Source organism: Canis aureus, chromosome 2 (assembly GCF_053574225.1).
Source record: "Canis aureus isolate CA01 chromosome 2, VMU_Caureus_v.1.0, whole genome shotgun sequence".
NCBI lineage: Eukaryota > Metazoa > Chordata > Mammalia > Carnivora > Canidae > Canis > Canis aureus.
The window spans coordinates 26330244-26350197 of record NC_135612.1 but is presented as its reverse complement, the minus strand read 5'-3'; the positions used below and the strand labels follow the sequence as shown (position 1 = coordinate 26350197).

Here is a 19954-nt window from a genome sequence, read left to right as displayed (position 1 = left end):
GATAATAAAAAGCCATATTTGAAAAACCCACAGCTAACATCATATACAATGATAAAAACCTGAGAGCTCTTTCCCTTAAGATCAGGAATAAGACAAGGATGTCCACTCTCACCACTTTTATTCAACATAGTACTAGCCATAGTAGTCAAAGAAAAGAAATAAAATACATCCAAATCGGAAGTGAAGAACTAAAACCGTTACAACATGTAGATGCCATAGTATACAGAGAAAACCCTAAATACTGCACATGCACACAAAAAACTACTAGAATTGATAAATGAATGCAGTAAGGTTGCAGTATACAAAATCAATATACAGAAATCCATTGCATTTCTATACACTAATAATGAAATGGAAGAGAGATTAAGAAAACAATCCTATTTACAATTGTCCCCCAAATAATAGAATACCTAGAAATAAACTTAACCAAGGAAGTTAAAGACCTGTACTCTGAAAACTATAAAACACTGATGAAAGAAATTGAGGATGACACAAAGAAATGGAAAAAAATCCTATGTTCATGGGTTGGAAGAACAAATATTGTTAAAAGTCTATGCTACCTGAGGAAATCCACATTCAATCCTTATCAAAATACTAACAGCATTTTCCACAGAATTTGAACAATCCTAAATCCTGAAATTTGTATGGAACCATTAAAAAAACTCAAATGGCCAAAGCAATCTTGAAAAAGAAGAACAAAATTGCAAGTATTATAATCCCAGATTTCAAGATAAACTATAAAGCTGCAGTAATCAAAAACAGTATGATGCTGGCACAAAAATAGACACATAGATCCATGGAACAGAATAGAGAGCCCAGAAATAAACCCATAATTATATGGTCAATTATTCTTTGACTAAGGAGGCAAGAACAAGGAATGGGAAAAAGTCTCTTCAACAAATGGTGTTGGGAAATTTATATGCAAGAACAAGGAATGGGAAAATGTCTCTTCAACATATGGTGTTGGGACAATTATATGCAAAAGAATGAAAGTGGATTACTTTCTTATACACAAAAATAAACTCGAACTAAGGATTCTAAATGTGAGACCTGAAGTCATAAAAATCCTAAAAGAAAGCACAGGCAGTTTCTCTGACATTGGCTGTAGCAACATTTTCTACGCCTGACTCCTGAGACAAGGCAAACAATAGCAAAAAGAAACTATTGGGACTACATAAAAATAAAAAGCCTCTACAGAGCAAAGAAACAGTCAACAAAACTAAAAGACAACCTAATGAATGGGAGAAGATATTTGCTAATAATAAAGGTGTAAATTCTGATAAAGGTTTAAATTCCAAAAAATATAAAGAACACAAAAACACTCATTTGAAAAGATATATGCACCCGTGTTTGCTGTAGCTTTATTTACTATTAATAGCCAAATTAGGAAAGCAGCCCAAGTGTCCATTAATAGAGGAAGGGATAAAGATGTGGTACACACATAGACGATGGACTATTACTCAGCCATAAGAAAGAATAAAATCTTGCTACAATATGGATAGATCTAATAGTATAACACTAAGTGAAAGCAGTCAGAGAAAGATAAATTTTGTAGGATTTCACTCATATATGGAATTTAAAAGACACAGCAAACAAAGAAACAAACAACCAAGAAACATCCTCTTTACTGTAGAGAACAAACTGATGCTCACCAGAGGGGTGGTGGTGTGGAGGATGGATGAAATAGGTGAAGGGGTTTAAGAGTACACTTATTGTGATGAGCACTGAGTAATGTATAGGATTGTTCAATCAGTACACTGTACACCAGAAAGGAATGTAACACGTATGTTAACTCTGCTGGAATTAAAATTTTTAAAAATACAGTAAGTCAAGAGAGATCATATGATGCAAAGAGTAAATGATAGTGACCATGAAAATATATCACTGAGATCTTCTCTTGCGGGGACATACTGACAACTCCAGGTACAACCCCTCTGGATCAAACATCATGTTCATACTGACTCCAGGCTTCCTGTACTCTGCTTTCAGTTCATAAACGAGCAAGGCCCATTCCTGCCTTAGGACACGCAAGCCTCTTCTAAGAGGCAGGAAGATGCCCCCCGTGGGCCTGTGTGAAACTTTCCTGGACCTGTATTGTAGCCTGGGACTTTTCTCCTTTCTTGTTCAGTATCATGTTTTGAACGTATCTCCCTTCTCCTGCTCCCTCCTATAAATAGCACTTGAATGTTCAATCCTGCCATGGCACCTGCTTCCTGATCCAGATCCTGATCCAGATACAGTTGATAATCTAGTTTAAGGCCTTTGGGTTCTTCTTGATACTTTGTCAACTTGTCCTATGTCATACGGAGAAAGGAATGTCATGTATTTATTTCCTCTTTAAAAAGTTCTGTCATTTTGGGCTCATGTATTTTAAACTTATTACATGAATTCCTATTTAGAATTTTTAAGTTTTCTTAGTGGATTTATATATACACTCTCTGCATCATATGGACTTCTAGGAGAAGCTTTCTGTGGCTTCTATGGATCTCCCTTCTAAGGAAGATCTCAGAAAAGAGGGGAGGGTAGTGGTATGAACTAAATATCCATTGTTGCAACTGGTATTTCTCTTTAGCCTCTTCCATCATCCTTTCTAAATTTCCCTCATTTCAAACTATCACCTTGGCGCCTTACCTTCTGTTGTGAGCAAAACCTTTAGTTCTAAGGCCTTGGCAATTACATCCTTCTTGGGCTGGGGTTGTTTTACATTGTTACAATACAAGGAAGTACCAGGTGTCCAAGTGGATCACCTGGGTTCCACACCTATTTCTCCTATCCCATTGTGTAAAAAGCAGCTCTATATCTCCTATCAGGATTATCCCTTTCACAATGATGATTCCCATTCTCACCTGCTGGTCCCCAGACAAAAATCTCGTATTCCTTTCTGAACGTCAAAAGTATTTTAGAACAGCTTTTTAAGATTTAAAATGGAATAAAGACTAATTTTTTAATGTGAGATGTATAGCTATTAATTTTAATAGAGGAAAACTTTGGTATAAATTATGGAATATCTACTATATTTTTAAAAAAGATCTTATTTATTATGAGAGAGAGAGAGAGAGAGAGAGAGAGAGAGAGAAAGAGGCAGAGACATAGGGAGAGGGAGAAGCAGGCTCCCTGTGGGGAGCCTGATGTGGGACTCAATCCCAGGACCCCGAATCACAACCTGAGCTAAAGGCAGATGCTCAACCACTAAGCTACCCAGGTGCTGCTATCTACTGTATTTAACTCAATAATCATGGTAGAAATGAAATACCATCTTTCAACATTAAAAATACAGCTGACCCTTGCACAATGTGAGGGTTAGGGGTGCTAATCCCCTACACAGTCAAAAATCCACATAAAACTATTGACTCCAAAAAAAAAAAAAAAAACAAAAAACAAAAAACTTTTGACTCCCCAAAACTTAACTGATAGGCTGATAGCTTATCCAATTGACATATATTCATATTTTATATGTATTATGCAACATAATGAAACTAAAAAGAAAATCATTAAGGAATATAGTACTTTATCGAAAAAAATCCACATATATATGGATCCATGCGGTCCAAATCCACACTACTTAAGGGTCAACCAAATTTATTTTTCTTATATATGTAGAGAGATCTCTACAGGGGCTTGTAATTTTATTAAGAAATGATGCATATACGAGGGATCCTCAAAACCTCAAGAAAGAAAGGTAAATAAATTACTGAGAATTAAACTAGAAAAATCTGCACATAATGATGATTAGTCATCTGGAAGACCAAACGAAAGAACTGTGAATCTACAATCAAATGATTCAGGAAAGAAAGCCAAATTAACTAATTTTATCCTTTCTGTAAAAAACAAACAAACAAACAAACAAACAAACAAACCTGTGTGAAAAGAAGGCAAATGGTTATCATGGAAACGAGAAAAGTGAGAGGTCCCATCTGGTGGACGTGCCTTCACATCGTCGAAGAGAGCCATATCCAGTTGCTAGGAACAGCTAAGTGTTCCTGTTCTGTCCTAAGGTAAGGAAGGGGTTAAATTGTTTGACCTCTTGCTTTGAGCGCATATGTTCACTGAGTCACTTATCCTAGTGCTACGAAAATACCCATACCAGATTAAAAAAATACCTCAAAGATTAAAGAGGTGCACCACAATTATCTGTTCTTTCTGTAAGAATAAATTATGTTTGACAATGAGTAAATCAGTTTGAGAGATATAATTATGGAATTGTAAAAGCAGGATTTAAGAGGATATGGCGTACACATACACACCACAATGGAATATCACTCAACCATAAAAAAGAATGCAATCTTGTCATTTGCAACATGGATGAACCTAGAGGGTATAATGCAAAGTGAAATCGGTCAGAGAAAGACAAATACCATATGATTTCACTCACAAGTGGAGTTCAAGGAACAGAAAAAAGAAACAAGAAACCAGACTCTTATTATTGAGAACCAGTGGTTGCCAGAAGGAAGGTGGGAGGGGTAGGGAGGGGAGGGAAACAGGTGAAATAGGTAAAGGGGATTAAGAATATACTTATGATGAGCACTGAGTAATGGATAGAATTGCTGAATCATTATATTGCACACTTGAAATTAATGTAACACTGTATGCTAATTATACTTGAATTTAAAAATATAAAATTTATATTGTTAAATATAAAACTTAAATATAGAATATATTTAATATTTAATTTTCAAATATAAAAATTATATAAGTTTATATAAACTATTAAAATTTTTATTTAGTTCTATGAATCTTAGAGTTACAGTGGAAATGCAGTGAACTGATTCTGTCATTTACTTTTTTTTTTTTTAAAAGATTTTATTTATTTATTCATGAGGTGGGGAGAGAGGCAGAGACACAGGCAGGGGGAGAAGCAGGCTCCATGCAGGGAGCCCGATGCAGGACTTGATCCCAGGACTTCAGGATAATGCCCTGGGCCAAAGGCAGGCACTAAACCGCTGAGCCACCCAGGGATCCCGTCATTTACTTTTTAACATATACACCAGACTACTTTTCAAAAATGCATTTGACTCATACAGGCTATCTATATATTGAATCTGAAGATAAGGGACAGAAATGTTATATTTTAGTATCTCCACAAAATCTTTGTTTGCACAGAACTCACTTGTATAAAAGCAGCTCCGAAAATAGAAATCTCTTTTGCATGATATACACGAGGTCAAAAAAGAAAACACTGGGTTCCTGGAATGCAAAAGCTGTGCTTCTGAAGACATGGGCAAACATGCATGGAGTAGACAGACAGACATGTAATTTGCCATCATGGCCTGAATCATTGGGAACTCATCAGTACTGATGAGGCACTAACTACATTCCGGTGCACCTCAATCAGAACCAGATTATACCATTAAAATTAATGAAGCACTAGGAGACTTTAATGAGTAAAACAGGGTTGGTTTTAAAGTCTTCTATGCACTTTATTCATTTCACAACAATTTGGTTGACAGTGCTATGACATTTCTCTCTTGTAAACAGCTAAAAAGTTTGTTACTAAAAATTTAAGTAACACATTATATTCAAGAAACTCCCTGGCACAGTTTAACATTCACTTAAATGGTCTAACACTTTAGTTTAATTAAAACAGATCAATTTGTCTTTTGCCATCCTGTGTGTGTTTTAATAGACACTAAATAATTGTTCTCTCTGATCCCAAGGTTTCTCATTATACTGATGAGATGTGTTTTGCTCTTTCAAGCTGCTATCACCTCTCCAGCCTGTTTTTCCTCTTTTCTAGAAACATATTCATCATGAGTATGTGTCAGGGAAGGGTGGTTGGGGATGGGGAAGGAGTCCAACCACCTCCAAATAGGGCTTCATTATGAGATTCAGAAGAAATATGAAACTGAGAAGGACAGATGAATATTTTCTAGGTATTAATATTTAGTATGAATCTGAGAAATAACAGAATGAATTGTTAGGCAACCATAGGAAAGTGACATGGCCATATCTCTGAGCACAGGAAAGGGACCAAACATTTCAAATCCTGGATCCAGTTTTGACAGATTTAATGTTACTCTCTCCATATCTTAGTTTTCCCCCAAGTGTAAATGACTATCACTGTTCATGAGTATTAGTATGTAATGAGTACGACCATTCATAACTATTCGGGAAGTTTGAGAGCATAAAATGTGTAATAAATAGAGGGGAAGGGGTCAATGCTTTGTTCTCCAAGAAGAGCACTTTCTAAATTCAAATTGGTAACTGATTTTTCTTTATAAGGGAAATTATACACAGGTAACAACTTGATTCTTAAATTTAAGAACAGCTCCTTAGAATTGTAAATAAAAGATGTAAAAATGAACTTCAAGAGAAGATGAAAGTACTGTTAAAGGTTAAATATCAGTTTTTCTGATATTTCATGAGAGACACAGAAAAAGAGAGAGAGAGTGGAGAGAGAGGAGAGGGGGGGGGGGGCAGAGACACAGGCAGAGGAAGAAGCAGGCTCCATGCAGGGAGCCTGACGTGGGACTCGATCCCGGGTCTCCGGGATCACACTCCGGGCCGAAGGTGGCGCCAAACCACTGAGCCACCGGAGCTGCCCTATTTTTTTAAGTTGTAGTAAAACATACATAAAATTTACCATTCTAACCATTTTAAGTGTACAGTTATATGGCACTAAGCACGCTTTCAGTGCTCTATAACCATCACCACCATCCTAAATATGTTTGTAAAACAAATACCCAATACAGGAAAAGCAGCAATACTTGCAGACTGAAGAGTGTGCAATCTAGTTTAAGAGAAGTTCCACTATCTGGTTTGCTCTCCTGCTTCAATACACATTGTTTAGATATCTAAAAGCAACATATACCCAAGGTAACTAATGTTCTATTTGAAAGCTTGCTAGTGATTTCCATATTGAGCTGCCTTGGGCACAACTCGACACAATTCCACATTTGCCCTCCATTTATTCCTTGGGGTATTATGGGCATAAGTGTTTTTCTGGGGGTATGGACTGTGCCCAGTCCGTCTTAACAGAGCTCACCATCATATGTTCACATCTTCCGGGATATGTACAATATGATTTTATACATTTTCCTCGTCTATAAATATTTCCTAAAATATTTGTGGGATCTCTCTTTTCCCATGGCCATTTATTTTCTATAACAAACCTTTTGGATGGTTAGTTTTTTCCTACTATGCGATTCTCTTAAAGGAGTTCACCCAAAGCCGTTCATTAATTTTTTACCCAGAGAATTATAGGTAGATTTCTTACGGTAGTTACTAAATCTGTACTATACATTTTGGTCACTTGGTTATGTTCACTTTCATCCTTTATAAAGTATTACCTTAAATTCTTCTCTCCCTCTGTGCACACACCTCATTTACACAAAGCCTTTCAGCTTACTGGAATAATGATTATTTCTTTTTTATTGACTCCTCCCCATCACCTCCCTAATCTCCCTCTCCAGTTGTCTGCAACACAGTCTACTGTAAAGTTTTCTAAGATCTCCCAGGAAGAATGAATTTAGATTCATTCTTATTCATTCTAGTAAAGATTTCTGTAATCTTTACTACCAGAGTAATTTCTTAATTACTGTCTTACCAGTGGTTTACCAGGCTGCATCTTACCCACACACGTTTTTGGTTATTGAGAGCCAAGAACTCTGTCATTTTTACCTATCTGACATTTAAGAAGGTACTGGCATACAGTCGATATCAAAAAATGCTTTCTCCTCACCTACCCCATTTTAAAGAATTCCATATATAAAGAATTCCATATAGAGACTTCCCACTGCTCCCTTTGAAGGGACCATCTAGGGCCCAAATCAGGTAAGACTTCCTCAGACATAAGAGGAGAAGCAGAGTAAGTACTCCCTTCAGAGAAGAGAGCTTGGAAATCTTACCACTTATACGCAATTTAGGTTTAAGTATTCATTTGAAGCACTTGACACTGTAACCACTAAAAAGAATGATTAGGAACTCGAACTTGAGAGATACACCAGAAGAGAGTTAGAGTCAGAGGGCCACCTCCCTTTTGTGATTAATATTCGCAACGCTATTCTTACTCATGTTTAAACAGAATATGAAAAAGATTTAAACTTTTTCAGGGGAGAATACTGATGTCCTATTACTCCTATTCCTTATTGTTAAGCGACCTCAAGCAACTTCTCCTGTTAAACACTTCAGATACCATTTTTTTTACTTCTGAAATTAAGCAGTACTGCTTGTAACTTGTTACTGAGAAAACCAACACTGCCAATGAAGAAATAAAAACACCTGGCCATCTCCATGTGTATGTCAGGTAATAAAACTATTGCTAGTAATGTGGCAATCACTTCTCTGATACTTTACTAACCTGTAAAATAAGATTTTTTAAAGGTATGTATTTCTCTAAATCTGTATATTTGGAAATTCTCATGAGCAGTCTCAAAACTCATGGATTTAAAAACTCTTTAGCAAAATAGACGAAAACAGAGAGGGAGACCAACCATAAGAGACTCAACTCTAGGAAACAAACTGAGGGTTGGGGTGGGGGGGGGAAGGTGTCGAAGGAAGGGAGGGAGGTGATGGGGTAACTGGGTGATAGTCATTAAGGGCACTTGATAATGATCACTGGGTGTGATGTGCAACTAATGAACCACTAAATTCTACATTTGAAACTAATAATACACTGTTAATTAAATCAAATTTAAAACATCTTTTAAAACTCTAATAAAAATTCTAAATGTAATTCATATTCATTAGAGTATTTGTAAAATGATGCTGAAAGAATTAAAAAGGGACTCTTAATTTCTTACCCATTGGCCTTATTGTAAGAGTTCTAAAGCACCTTAAAAGATTGATTTTTGAGAAGCTATTAGAATGTTACTGGCATAGATCTCATTTTTATTTCCAGCAATAGGGTCATCAATTATTTTCCTGTTCCAAAAAAGTTCAGTAAGCATCCATCAGGTACATGCTTCAGTACATAAGTCTCTTCTCTAGATCTTATGATACCTACTGCATAATCTAGAAAATTATGTATAGTTCTTCATTGCTTAAGCTCTACGGGATAAAATGGAAACCCTTTGATCTATTATTAAAAAATACTTCAACTGGGGACGCCTGGGTGGCTCAGCGGTTGAGCGTCTGCCTTTGGCTCTGGGTGTGTGATCCCCTTCTGGGGATGGAGTCCCACATCAGGCTCCCCCTAGGGAGTATGCTTCTTCCTCTGCCTATGTCTCTGCCTCTGTCTCTCATGAATAAATAAATAAAATATTTAAAAAAAAAAAAAAAACTTCAACTGGTAAAATCTGATTGCAGCCATCCTTTCTAGATTTGCCATCCTTCACTTCAAATACTCTACCGTTAAACAGCTTGTTGTTTTTTTTTTATTTTTATTGATTTATGATAGTCACAGAGAGAGAGAGAGAGAGACAGAGACAGAGAGGCAGAGAGGCAGAGACACAGGCAGAGGGAGAAGCAGGCTCCATGCACCGGGAGCCCGATGTGGGATTCAACCCCGGGTCTCCAGGATCGTGCCCTGGGCCAAAGGCAGGCGCCAAACCGCTGTGCCACCCAGGGATCCCAAACAGCTTGTTTTGAATCTGCTCACACTAGTGTTAAGACTCAGCTAGAAGGCCAGCTCCCTGAGGGCTGCGTCTTGGACACTCCTAGTCCTGCAGCAGCTACTGGTCATTTTAGCTACACTGACTAAGCACCTCTTGAGACAATCTAGACAAGAGTGAGGATTCAAAATTCTAATGGGAGAGGTTCCAATTCCAGGTAAGATGGAATGAACACACTCCTCCCTGTGTCTCCCATTGAATGCATCTATGAAACAATGCATAGATCAGCTATTTGAGGACTTGAAAAAAATAAAACAGTAGCAGGCAAATTATGGAAGAAGACCAGAATTCAAAGTACCACTGAACCAGTAGTGAGTTTACATTCTGGATTTTTATCCTGGACATGTTATTTTGCATATATTCTGAATTGTTTTAATCCTTTATGGAAAAAAACCATTTTAGTAGGCAATGAACTTGTTTAGACTTGTGTTACAGGCTTTGTCTCATTTTTTTGTGGGTGGGCATTCAAATCTCAGTTCCTTTCTTTAAGCCTCTGAGTTTGTCTTGTGCATTTGGGGTCATGAGCTAGCTCGAGACTTCACATACAGAAGCATCCTTTTTATGGACTCTTCCTTTCAGGATTCCCCTTCACTTTCCAGGTATGGGTGTTAAGTGCTTTTTTCCTCTGGTTCTTCCAGCCAGAAAAATGAGGACAAGCTTTCTTTTAGTTTTAGCTGCTCATGCACTTTGGGACTGTGACCCACTCTCAGCACACAGACACTACCCATGTGCTAGCTGCTTCTTCAGATTTTAACTCCCCTCCTTAAGGGTCTGCATTTACTTGCTTTTTCAGAACCCTCACATAGTTGTTTTTTATATTTTGCCCAGAATTTCAAATGATCAGGATGAAAGACAGTTTACAGAAAACTTCTATCATAACTATTTGAAACATAAAAATGTACTGCCCGTGTAAAAATTACATTGATAAAATTTAAATCAATATCTGGCAATGGTCAGCTTCTTAAACTTGGTAGTATTCACATGAATGTGTTTTATAATTATTTTGTTTCATATCCTTTTTTGTATGAATACACAATTTTCTAAAAATGAGGTACTTTGGCCCTTCATAACCAAAACTTAAGCTCCTCACTTAACATTCACCCAGTGGAGGGACACCTGGGTGGTTCAGTCAGTTAAGTGTCTGACACTCAAGTACGGCTCAGGCCATGATCTCAACAGCCGCACTGGACTCTGGGCTGAGCGAGGAATGGGCTTGAGATTCTCCCTCTGTGGCTCTGGCTGTGGCCATCCCCGTCCTCGTCTCCTCACCCTCTCGCTTGCTTGCTCTTTAAAAAAAAAAAAAAAAAAATATATATATATATATATATATATATATATATATATATTTATCCTCTGGATAATACTGTTTTGTAGTATTTCAATAATATCTCAATGGCTAAAATTTAATAAAAAGATAATCCCTTCAACTGTAAAAGCCAATACATACCAAGAAAATACAGTTTCACATGGGCAAGGGTAACTTAGTCTCAAAATGGGTTCGAGCAGGCAAACAATGCCCTGCAGTATTTTAAGGTAGTAGCCCCCACACCTTTGAACTGAGGTCTTCATTCAAAGCTTAACTCTACCTCTTACTAGATGTGCGACGTTGGGTAAGTTACATCAGCTTTCTGAGCCTGTTTCATCATTGTAAAACGGAGAAAACATAGTATCTACCTCTCAGGGTACTGGGGGAAGTAAGCAATGAAGGCAAAACATTCAGCACACCTAGGTGCTAGGTGCCTATAAGATGTTCAGTGAAAGTTAGCTGTCATTAGTAGGTTAACAGTAATAGTTTCTTCTGAATCCCACAGGATTTCCATGACTTACTCAACTACTAATCTTCACCTGATGTACTTCCAAAAAAACAATCTGAGATCATGTTTCTTCACTGCCAGGAAATGGACAACTTTTTACAATTTAAAATTCAACATAGTACTACAAAGACAAGTTTTAGTTGAATACACCCTCTAGTGGTATACGTTACGTGCAAGTACCTGGCTTCCACAAAAGAGAACCTCTATGAAATGTCATTAAGTTTGTGCTTAGAACCTGAAGCCAGCCTGTTGAGAACATGGCATGAAGTGGTTAATCTTTTAGGAAGCTCTCGCTCTTCAAGAGCTGGAGGAATTTTTTATCTTTTAAAACTTCCCCCACCATAATAAGACCTAGGATATCTGTGATATTCACCGTACCAAATCCCATTATTCCTACAGCATTGACTTTAATCTTTCCTCCTAAAGAAAACGAGGTCACTTACTAGTTTGCTTCAACAAGCACTGCAGTGCACTTACTTCTTACTCAAGTTAACAAAAACATACGGAGTATCAACTATATATACCAGGCAATGGGAATACAATAAACAACTTATTACACAATTCATTCTGTAATCTGAAAACTGCTTTATGTAAAGACCACCATGAGTGTACAACAGGGAACTGGTCTAACGTGCATGGCAGGGCAGGGGTATGGGAAAGCTTATTTAGGAATAAAACGTGAACAGCCTTTGAAGGTAAATGGCTTCACCGAAAGAAGAAAAAGAGTGCCGTGCAAAGACAACAGCATCCTTTATAAAGGCCTGGAGATAGTAAGAGATATGCAGCATTTGAGAAAATGAGGGAAGTGTCCTGGTCAAAGAAGGGGAGATGGTGCAGGATGAGACTAGTGAAGAAGAGAGGTTTTTAATACCAAGTTAAGGAGTTTGAGGTCTATCTTATGAATAATGGGAGGGGTGCCTGGGTGGCTCAGCTGCTTAAACATCTGACTCTTGATTTTGAATCAGGCCGTGGTCAGGGCAGTGGGATTAGTGCACCCCCCACCCCCCAAGCTCCCCAGGGAGTCTGAGATGCTACAATTCTGCCTCTGCCCTTCCCCTCCTCTCTAAAATAAATAAAATCTTTTAAAAAAGGAAAAAAAGAACAATGGGAAACTATGAAAGGGATTAAAGCAGAAGGGTAACAATCTGATTTACATTTTCTCTTTTTCTTAAAGATTTACTTATTTTAGAGAGAGCAGGAGCAGAAGGGGGAGAGGGAGAGAGAATCTCAAACCAACGCTCTGCTGAGCCAGGTGGGGCTCGGGATGGATTTCCAAGACCTTGCGATTTTAACCCGAGCTGAAACCGAGTCCGCGCGTAATGGCTGCACCGCCCAGGCGCCCCAGACTCACATTTTCCAAAGTTCACTTGGGCTACGGCATGGAAATGGATGCGGCAGTGGCAGCAGCGGCGGCCGCCAAGACCAGCTGCCGGGAGTCCAAGGGAGATGGGATGAAACCGGGGACGAGGGAGGTAGCAGGGGCGACAGAGCCAGACAGACTGACCCTGATGCCGGGCGTGCGGGCCGTGACCTCGGTGAACTGCGCGGTGTGGGGAGGCCACCTCCCCCCAAGCACAACGGGCAGCCGTAGGTGTTCGGTAAAGGTTGCTGAGGTGACGAAAGAAGACTAGGGTTTTCCTCTTAAACAGAGCGCTTCCGCGGGGCGCCCGGGTGGCCCAGCGGTCAGGCGTCTGCCGGTGGCTCAAGCCCGATCCCGGGGTCCTGGGGTCGACTCCCAGACCGGCCCCCCGGGAGCCTGCTTCTCCGTGTCTCTGCCTCTCTCATACGTGAACAGATAAAAAAAAAAAGCGAGAGCGAGCGTCTTTGGCCACAAAGTATAATCATTTCGATTGCCAGTTTAACCAGCAGTGGGCAGGAGGATCCTGGGGCCCCCTCTGCACCCACCAGGGCCCCAGACGTCCTTCCCGGATCTCCTGAGAAGGACCCACTCCCGCGGCGCTGGGGCGCTCACCTGGCACCTCCCCGGAAAGCCCAGGCGCACCCCCGCCCCAAAGTCCATAGAGTTTTGTTCTTAAAAGTACAGTGCAGAGGTCACCTTCTCCGGGAAGTCTTCCCGGTGCTTCCCACACCCGCATCCGGCAGCGCGTCTCCGCGAGCTCGTGGGGAGCGCCCACTCAGCCGCGCTTACCCGCCTCCGACGCCGGCTTGGCCCGCCGGAAGTGACGCGCGCTCGGGGACGGCGTGCTTCCGGCCCCGAGTCCCGGCTCGGCCGCCGGGCGTGGGGGGGCGCTCTGGCCCTCTAGCTCGGCTGCCCTGGAGGATTCGTACGCGGTAAGCAGCTGCGCGCCGCCGAGCGACTCGGGCCCCGGGCCGGTAGCGCCGTCCCGCGCTCTCCCCGGGACCTGGCGGGGCGGTCGGAGGGCGGGGGGGCCCAGGGACCGACTGCCAGGCCCGCGGCGGCCCCGAACGCCAGATGCGGCCGCAGTGCGGGGAGGCGCGGCCGGCCGAGGGCAGCGGCGCGGGGCAGCTCAGCTCCCCGGGCCCCGCCGCGGGGGCTCCGCCGACCCGGCCTCGCGACGCAGGGCTCCCCCTTCGCCGTGACGAAGCCGCTGCGCGGCTCCGACCCCCGCCGTGACGGTCGCTGGGCGGCAGCCACCAGGGTGCGCGGCGTCCCAGCTGCTCCTCGGGCCCGTGTGCCGGCGGGTTCCAGAGGTGACGGCTGAGGTCCAGCCGCTGGGTACTCGGGACGCCCCGAGGAGGGGAGCGGGGGGGCGGGCTCGGAGCCGCGGAGGAGGGGGGCGGGGGGCGGGGTGGCGACCTCGGAGCCGCCGAGGAGGGGGGCGGGGGGCGGGCTCCGAGCCGCCAGGCCGGGCGCTGTCCGCGGCCTGATTGTTGCGGGGCCAGGCGCCGTCATGGGACCGCAACTCCCAGCCGGGCAGAGTCGAGGTGACACATTTCACGTCCAAGGACAGGATTCCAGGACGGGCCGGGCGGCGCAGCGGTGGAGTCCCGCGTCGGGCTCTCTCTCTGCACGGGGCCTGCTGCTCCCTCGGCCTGCGTCTCGGCCTCTCTCTGCATCTCCCTGCATGTGTCTCTGCTTCTCTCCATCTCTGTGTCTCTCATGAATAAATAAATAAAATCTTAAAAAAAAAAAAAAGGACAGGACTCCTGTGTGTGCTTAACTGGCTCTGCAGATTGTCTGCCCTGCCCTGACCTAAGCAAGGAGATGGGAAGAAAGTAGCCCTGGGACTAGAGATAGGAGACAGCCAGGGACGCGACAGAACCTGGGAAGAGTAACTTCATTCACTGCATTACTTTGTGATTCAAATTTTACAAAGTAATTTGGTTACTTCATGAATTGTTTTACAGTTTTAAGCATTTATATACGTGGTTTTTGTTGTTGTTTTACTGGTGTAGCTTTTCTGGCAAGGGCTAGATTTATATTATAGGCATATCTATGCAGCATATTGTAGAATTAAATATTCAAATATCTGGGCAGCCCGGGTGGCCCAGCGGTTTAGCGCTGCCTTCAGCCTGGGGCGTGATCCTGGGTACCCGGGTCGAGTCCCTCCTTGGGCTCCCTGGGCTCCCTGCGTGGAGCCTGCTTCTCCCCCTGCCTGTGTCTCTGCCTCTCTGTGTCTCTCATGAATAAATAAAATCTTAAAAAAAATTAAATATTCAAATATCTAAATGAAGTAAAAAGTGTTGCGATAAGTAAGACTTTAATATATAGGCATCATGTGATACAGTATGTGTCTTTAGTTTTTTTTGTTTTTTTTTTTTTCAATGGTCACTAACCAGCCATGCTTGTCTTAAAGCTTGATAAGGTACTGATAAAATCATGACCAGGTGGGCACGAGTTACCACCACGCGTACCAAGAGACCTTTGGCTGCAACATCATGGGAAGACATGAAGAAGGGGTCCTGTGAGGGAGAAAGCCAAAACCTACCAAAGAGTAAACAACTTGAAGCCAATAGGCTTTCTGTGAAAAATGATGCTCCCAAAGCAAAACACAAAAAGAACAAAAAGAAAAAGGAGTATTTAAATGAAGATGTAAATGGATTCATGGAATACCTAAGACAGAATCCACAGATGATTCACAATGGAGAGATGATAGCAACAGACAGTCAGGAGGTAAGGGAAGAAATTGCAATTGCCTTAAAGAAAGACAGTCGACGGGAAGGAAGAAGACTGAAAAGACAAGCAGCAAAGAAAAATGCAATGGTAAGATCATTCTCTGGGAATGTTACTTTATATAGGTCAAACTATGATTCATACACTCACACATCTTAGTAGAGTCTGAATGCTCTTACGTGCTAGATTTATAAAGCATCTTTTTGAGGACTAGTAGTAACATTAGGATTTTTTTTTTTAGCACTTCTTATATGCCAGGCACTGGATGTACTGATTATCATAACACTATAAAGATGGTAGCATTATTCTCATATGGGGAGAAAACACTGATGTGTAGACAGGGGATCTTGCTGAAAGCCACTTAGCTATAGTAGCAGAGATGAAATTCAAACTCTGAGTTCGTCTGACTTCAAACCTGTGTTCTTACAATAGTGTCTTTTCAAATAGTCATTAAAAAAAGAGTAAGGAGGAGGATTAAGTACAACAGATTCGATATGTGTGGTTCCCTTTACTTAGAAAGGATGTTTTGTCTTTTTTCATGAAAAAACGGAGGCACAGGAATGAGGTCTAATAAGAATAGACCTAGTTACTAACAGAACAGAGTAATAGAGTTAAAACCCGTTGAGTTTGTCCCTAGTCATTGCTCCTTACTCTCAGAGGAGTTCGGGGCCTCTGAAAGTTGATTTCTGCAGTGCTTAGCCCTAGATTTTTAAACTGTCAGACATAAGAAATGAAATTCTTTGTATAATTTCTTTCCTTCTCTAAGTGAATTTTTCAAGTCTTCTAGCAAGATACTACATAAAAATCAGTAGTTGTTACTATTTTACACTTTCATCTTTATTTGCAGGATTAGTTGTATACATATTTGCAGATAATTATTTAGAGATAATGGTGATCAAACTTTCCTTATGGATAAATTTGGATAGAAAAGGTAATCCTTTTTATTTGGATCAGGATAGTTTTTTTTTTTTTTTTTTTAAGATTTTATTTATTTATTCATGAGAGACACAGGGAGAGAGAGAGGCAGAGACACAGACGGAAGGAGAAGCAGGCTCCATGCAGGGAGCTGGACGTGGGACTCGATCCTGGGTCTCCAGAATCACGCCCTGGGCCGAAGGCGGCACTAAACTGCTGAGCCACCCAGGCTGCCCATGGATCAGAATAGTTTTGTTTAAATTATACAATTATTTAAAATATTTTTATCAGTGGCACCCAGGTGGCTCAGCGGTTTAGCGCTGCTGTCAGCCCGGGACGTGATCCTGGAGACCCAGGATTGAGTCCCATGTCGGGCTCTCTGCAGGAAGCCTGCTTCTCCCTCTGCCTGTGTCTCTGCCTCTCTTTCTCTCTCATGAATAAATAAATAAAATCTTTAAAAAATATTATATTTTTATCAGGGCACCTGGGTGGCTCAGTTGGTTAAGTGTCTGACCATCTCAGGTTATGATCATAGGAACCTGGGATGGAGCCCTGCCTCAGGTCATGTCCCTCCCCCCACCCCCTATGGAGGCCCCCACCAAGCCCCATGTAAGGATCTGTACTGGGCAGGGAGTCCTCCCTCCTCCTCTCCTCTGCACTCCTCCCCCCTGCCATTCTCTCTCAAAAAGTAGTCTTATTTTTTTTTTTAAAAGTAAAAACCTAATCAATGAACTGTCAGGTCACTAGAGACCATGTTGACCTCACCAGGACTTCAAGTCTTCTTATGACGATCCAGTTTTTCGCCATAGCTTTTCTTCAAGTTTTATGATTGCATTTTCTGTGTTTGGACCAGGTCATTCTAAATGTAAAAGTTAGGGAAGATTAAAAAGACTCATTCTTTTCCTGTATGCTATGAAACAGGAGAAAAAGAAAGAACATAATTGAAAAATACTGTTATGTTTTATTTTGCCTGTTTAATTTGCCTTTTAAAAATCCTGTGCTTATTTTGAAAAAATTGTTTTCAAAAACATTTTTGAAAAAGACCATGTTATTCAAGAAATATATATACTTTTTATCAGTTTAAATAAAATAGCTTAAATATCTTTGAATATCTACCATGTTTCATTATACTGTTCTCATTCATTGCAGCAAAAACTATTCTCCCAATTGCTAGGTAATATCTAAAGCAACCAAATCATTGTTTAGTGTTACGTTGGAGCCAAATAATTCATCTTTGAAATATTCCTTTAAAATGTATTGTGTACATATTCTAAAAATGAAACATCTAATTCTGAATATTACGGAATATGTATTAAAGATATAAGAACTATAAGATATATTTTTTAGTATGAAATAGGATTTGAATCATAACTTGAATCATTTGATTCAAATTCAATTATATGAGCCGTTAAGTACTAGTAATCATTATGACTGATAATTTTTATGGTCATTTTCTATTTTCCACAGAAGACTCAGTTTTTCTAGTGGAGACATCCCCATTAATGACATAAATAGCCCATATTTGCTTAATTCATTTAAGCAGTTTCTAAGAAACCGTTTTTAACTTTGAGATTGATAGATTTATGGATTGAGGGTTTTCAAAAGCACTGAGACCCTCTGATGGAAATGACATTTCTTACTGTTTAGGAATATATAAAACAACTTTTTTTCTACATAATATACTGAGATTTTTTTTTTTTTAAGAACTAGATACCAAATGAGAGAACTTTTAAACATACTTTTGATCACAGGAATTAATAAAGCCAGTGAGGTTTTGTAATGTGGAAACTCATATTTTGTTTTCCCAGGTATGTTTCCATTGTAGAAAACCTGGCCATGGGATTGCAGATTGCCCAGCTGCCCTTGAGAATCAAGATATGGGCACTGGAATATGTTATCGCTGTGGGTCCACAGAGCACGAAATAACCAAATGCAAAGCCAAAGTAGACCCAGCTCTTGGTATGTTTTCTTTCTATTGTTTTTTGATTTGGTTAATGTCAGAAGTGCGGGATTTTTTGGACAGAGTTTGTCATGAGTGTGCCACTTAATATTTTGAAATCAAGATTAAGTTGTATAAAAATAGGTTTTTTTTTCAGAGCATTTAAAGTAGTATGAATTATATGACATTTTCTGTTATACTTAGCCAACTTAACAGGACCTATTTGATCCTTACAGGTGAATTTCCTTTTGCAAAATGTTTTGTTTGTGGGGAAATGGGACATCTGTCCAGATCTTGTCCTGATAATCCCAAAGGACTCTATGCTGATGGTGAGTACTCTTACCCTTATATGTCAAAAAAGGTGAATTACCATGCAGAGTTGTGATTTAATTTAAACTCTTAATCAGCTCTTGAATAAATTTTTGAAAAAATAACAGAACCTTAGGAATTTCAATTTTTATCAAACTCTATGTATTGTACTTTATGTGTAATATATTAAATCAGAGAAAACTAAAGTTTAAATTTCAAGCTTTGTGCTTGTTTCAGCTTCATTTGTGAGACTGTTATAAATATCTACTTTTAAACATAACAGAACCAAAGGGGTTATATCTCAAGCTAATATAAGATTTAAAAAATTGTGTTGTGAGGGGTGCCTGGGTGGCTGAGTTGGTTGGGCATCTGCCTTCAATTCAGGTCATAATCCTAAGGGTCCTGGGATCGAGTCCCATATCGGGCTTTCTGCTCAGCAGAATGCCTGCTTCTTGCTGCTCCCTCTGCTTGCTGCCTCGCTCAGTCTGTCAAATAAATAAATAATATCTTAAAAAAAAAAAACAGTTTTGTGAGTTTAATCACAGGCCAGGATACCATTTTGGATACACACTCTTTAGTACTTGTTTCTGAATGTGTTCCTTGGTTAATTGTCTAGCACAGGATCATATAATTTCTTATGTTTAGCTCAATTAACATCTTAAGCTCCTTAAATAAAGTCTGTGATGTCTAAAGCTTTAAGAAGGAAATTTTTTGTTACCGTGAGAAATGTGCTTATGTGATAGCTGGTTCCATCAGGTTCTAGACACCTCTTGTGTGTCACGTCCTGGGATGAAAAGGAAAAGTCCAATGAAAAGGCATAGCTTTTAGAATCAAGCCGACTGCTTATAGCTCCAGGACCACCACTAACTAGTTGTGGGACTTTGACTGAGTTACTTAATTTCTCCCAGCTCAGTTTCCTCACCTGTTAAATGGAGATGAAAAACTGTATTTTGTTGATTCTAAGATGCACGTTTTTTTCACATTTTAATGTCTCTGAACTCAAAATGTATCTTACCAGTGGTGAGTGCCACATAATTGGCAGATTTTTTTTTCTGAGGTATGCAAAATAATGATACATCTTATAATCAGTGGTGTCTTAGATTTGATGAATTATGGTATTCACCTTGAAGAGCTTTGAGAATTAAAATATACTGTTCAGAGTGCCTCTTTTATTTCACTATGGCATCTATAACCATAAAGAAGGTGGCCCTGGAAAATGCCCAAGGGTGCCTTTCAGTTTTGAACTTGTGACACAGGTCAGATGACATGACTAATGGATCAAAATGGCTTTGGATAGTTATGCAAAATGAGATATTTTAAAAAAGTACAGCAA

General features: G+C 40.3%; 2 protein-coding genes across 7 annotated transcripts in view; one reads left to right on the top strand and one right to left on the bottom strand.

The window, feature by feature from the left end:
* LOC144291646 (uncharacterized) overlaps positions 1-15128 on the bottom strand; it is a 39444-nt gene extending 24316 nt beyond the window's left edge. Inside the window, exons 1-3 of the mRNA XM_077861311.1 lie at positions 15122-15128; positions 13512-14208; positions 3858-3990 (exon numbers count right to left, since the gene is read on the bottom strand). Coding sequence (XP_077717437.1) covers positions 3930-3990; positions 13512-14208; positions 15122-15128 — 765 coding nt within the window. The 3' untranslated portion in view covers positions 3858-3929. The remainder of the gene's footprint in view (positions 1-3857; positions 3991-13511; positions 14209-15121) is intronic.
* ZCCHC9 (zinc finger CCHC-type containing 9) overlaps positions 13498-19954 on the top strand; it is a 45103-nt gene continuing 38646 nt past the window's right edge. For all 6 annotated transcript variants that reach the window (XR_013362021.1, XR_013362018.1, XR_013362017.1 and 3 more), the window contains exons 1-4: positions 13498-13654; positions 15142-15548; positions 18182-18332; positions 18549-18641. Coding sequence is in view for 3 of the 6 variants with exons in the window: in XM_077866460.1 (XP_077722586.1) it covers positions 15165-15548; positions 18182-18332; positions 18549-18641 (628 nt within the window). In the remaining 3 variants the exon portion in view is untranslated. The remainder of the gene's footprint in view (positions 13655-15141; positions 15549-18181; positions 18333-18548; positions 18642-19954) is intronic.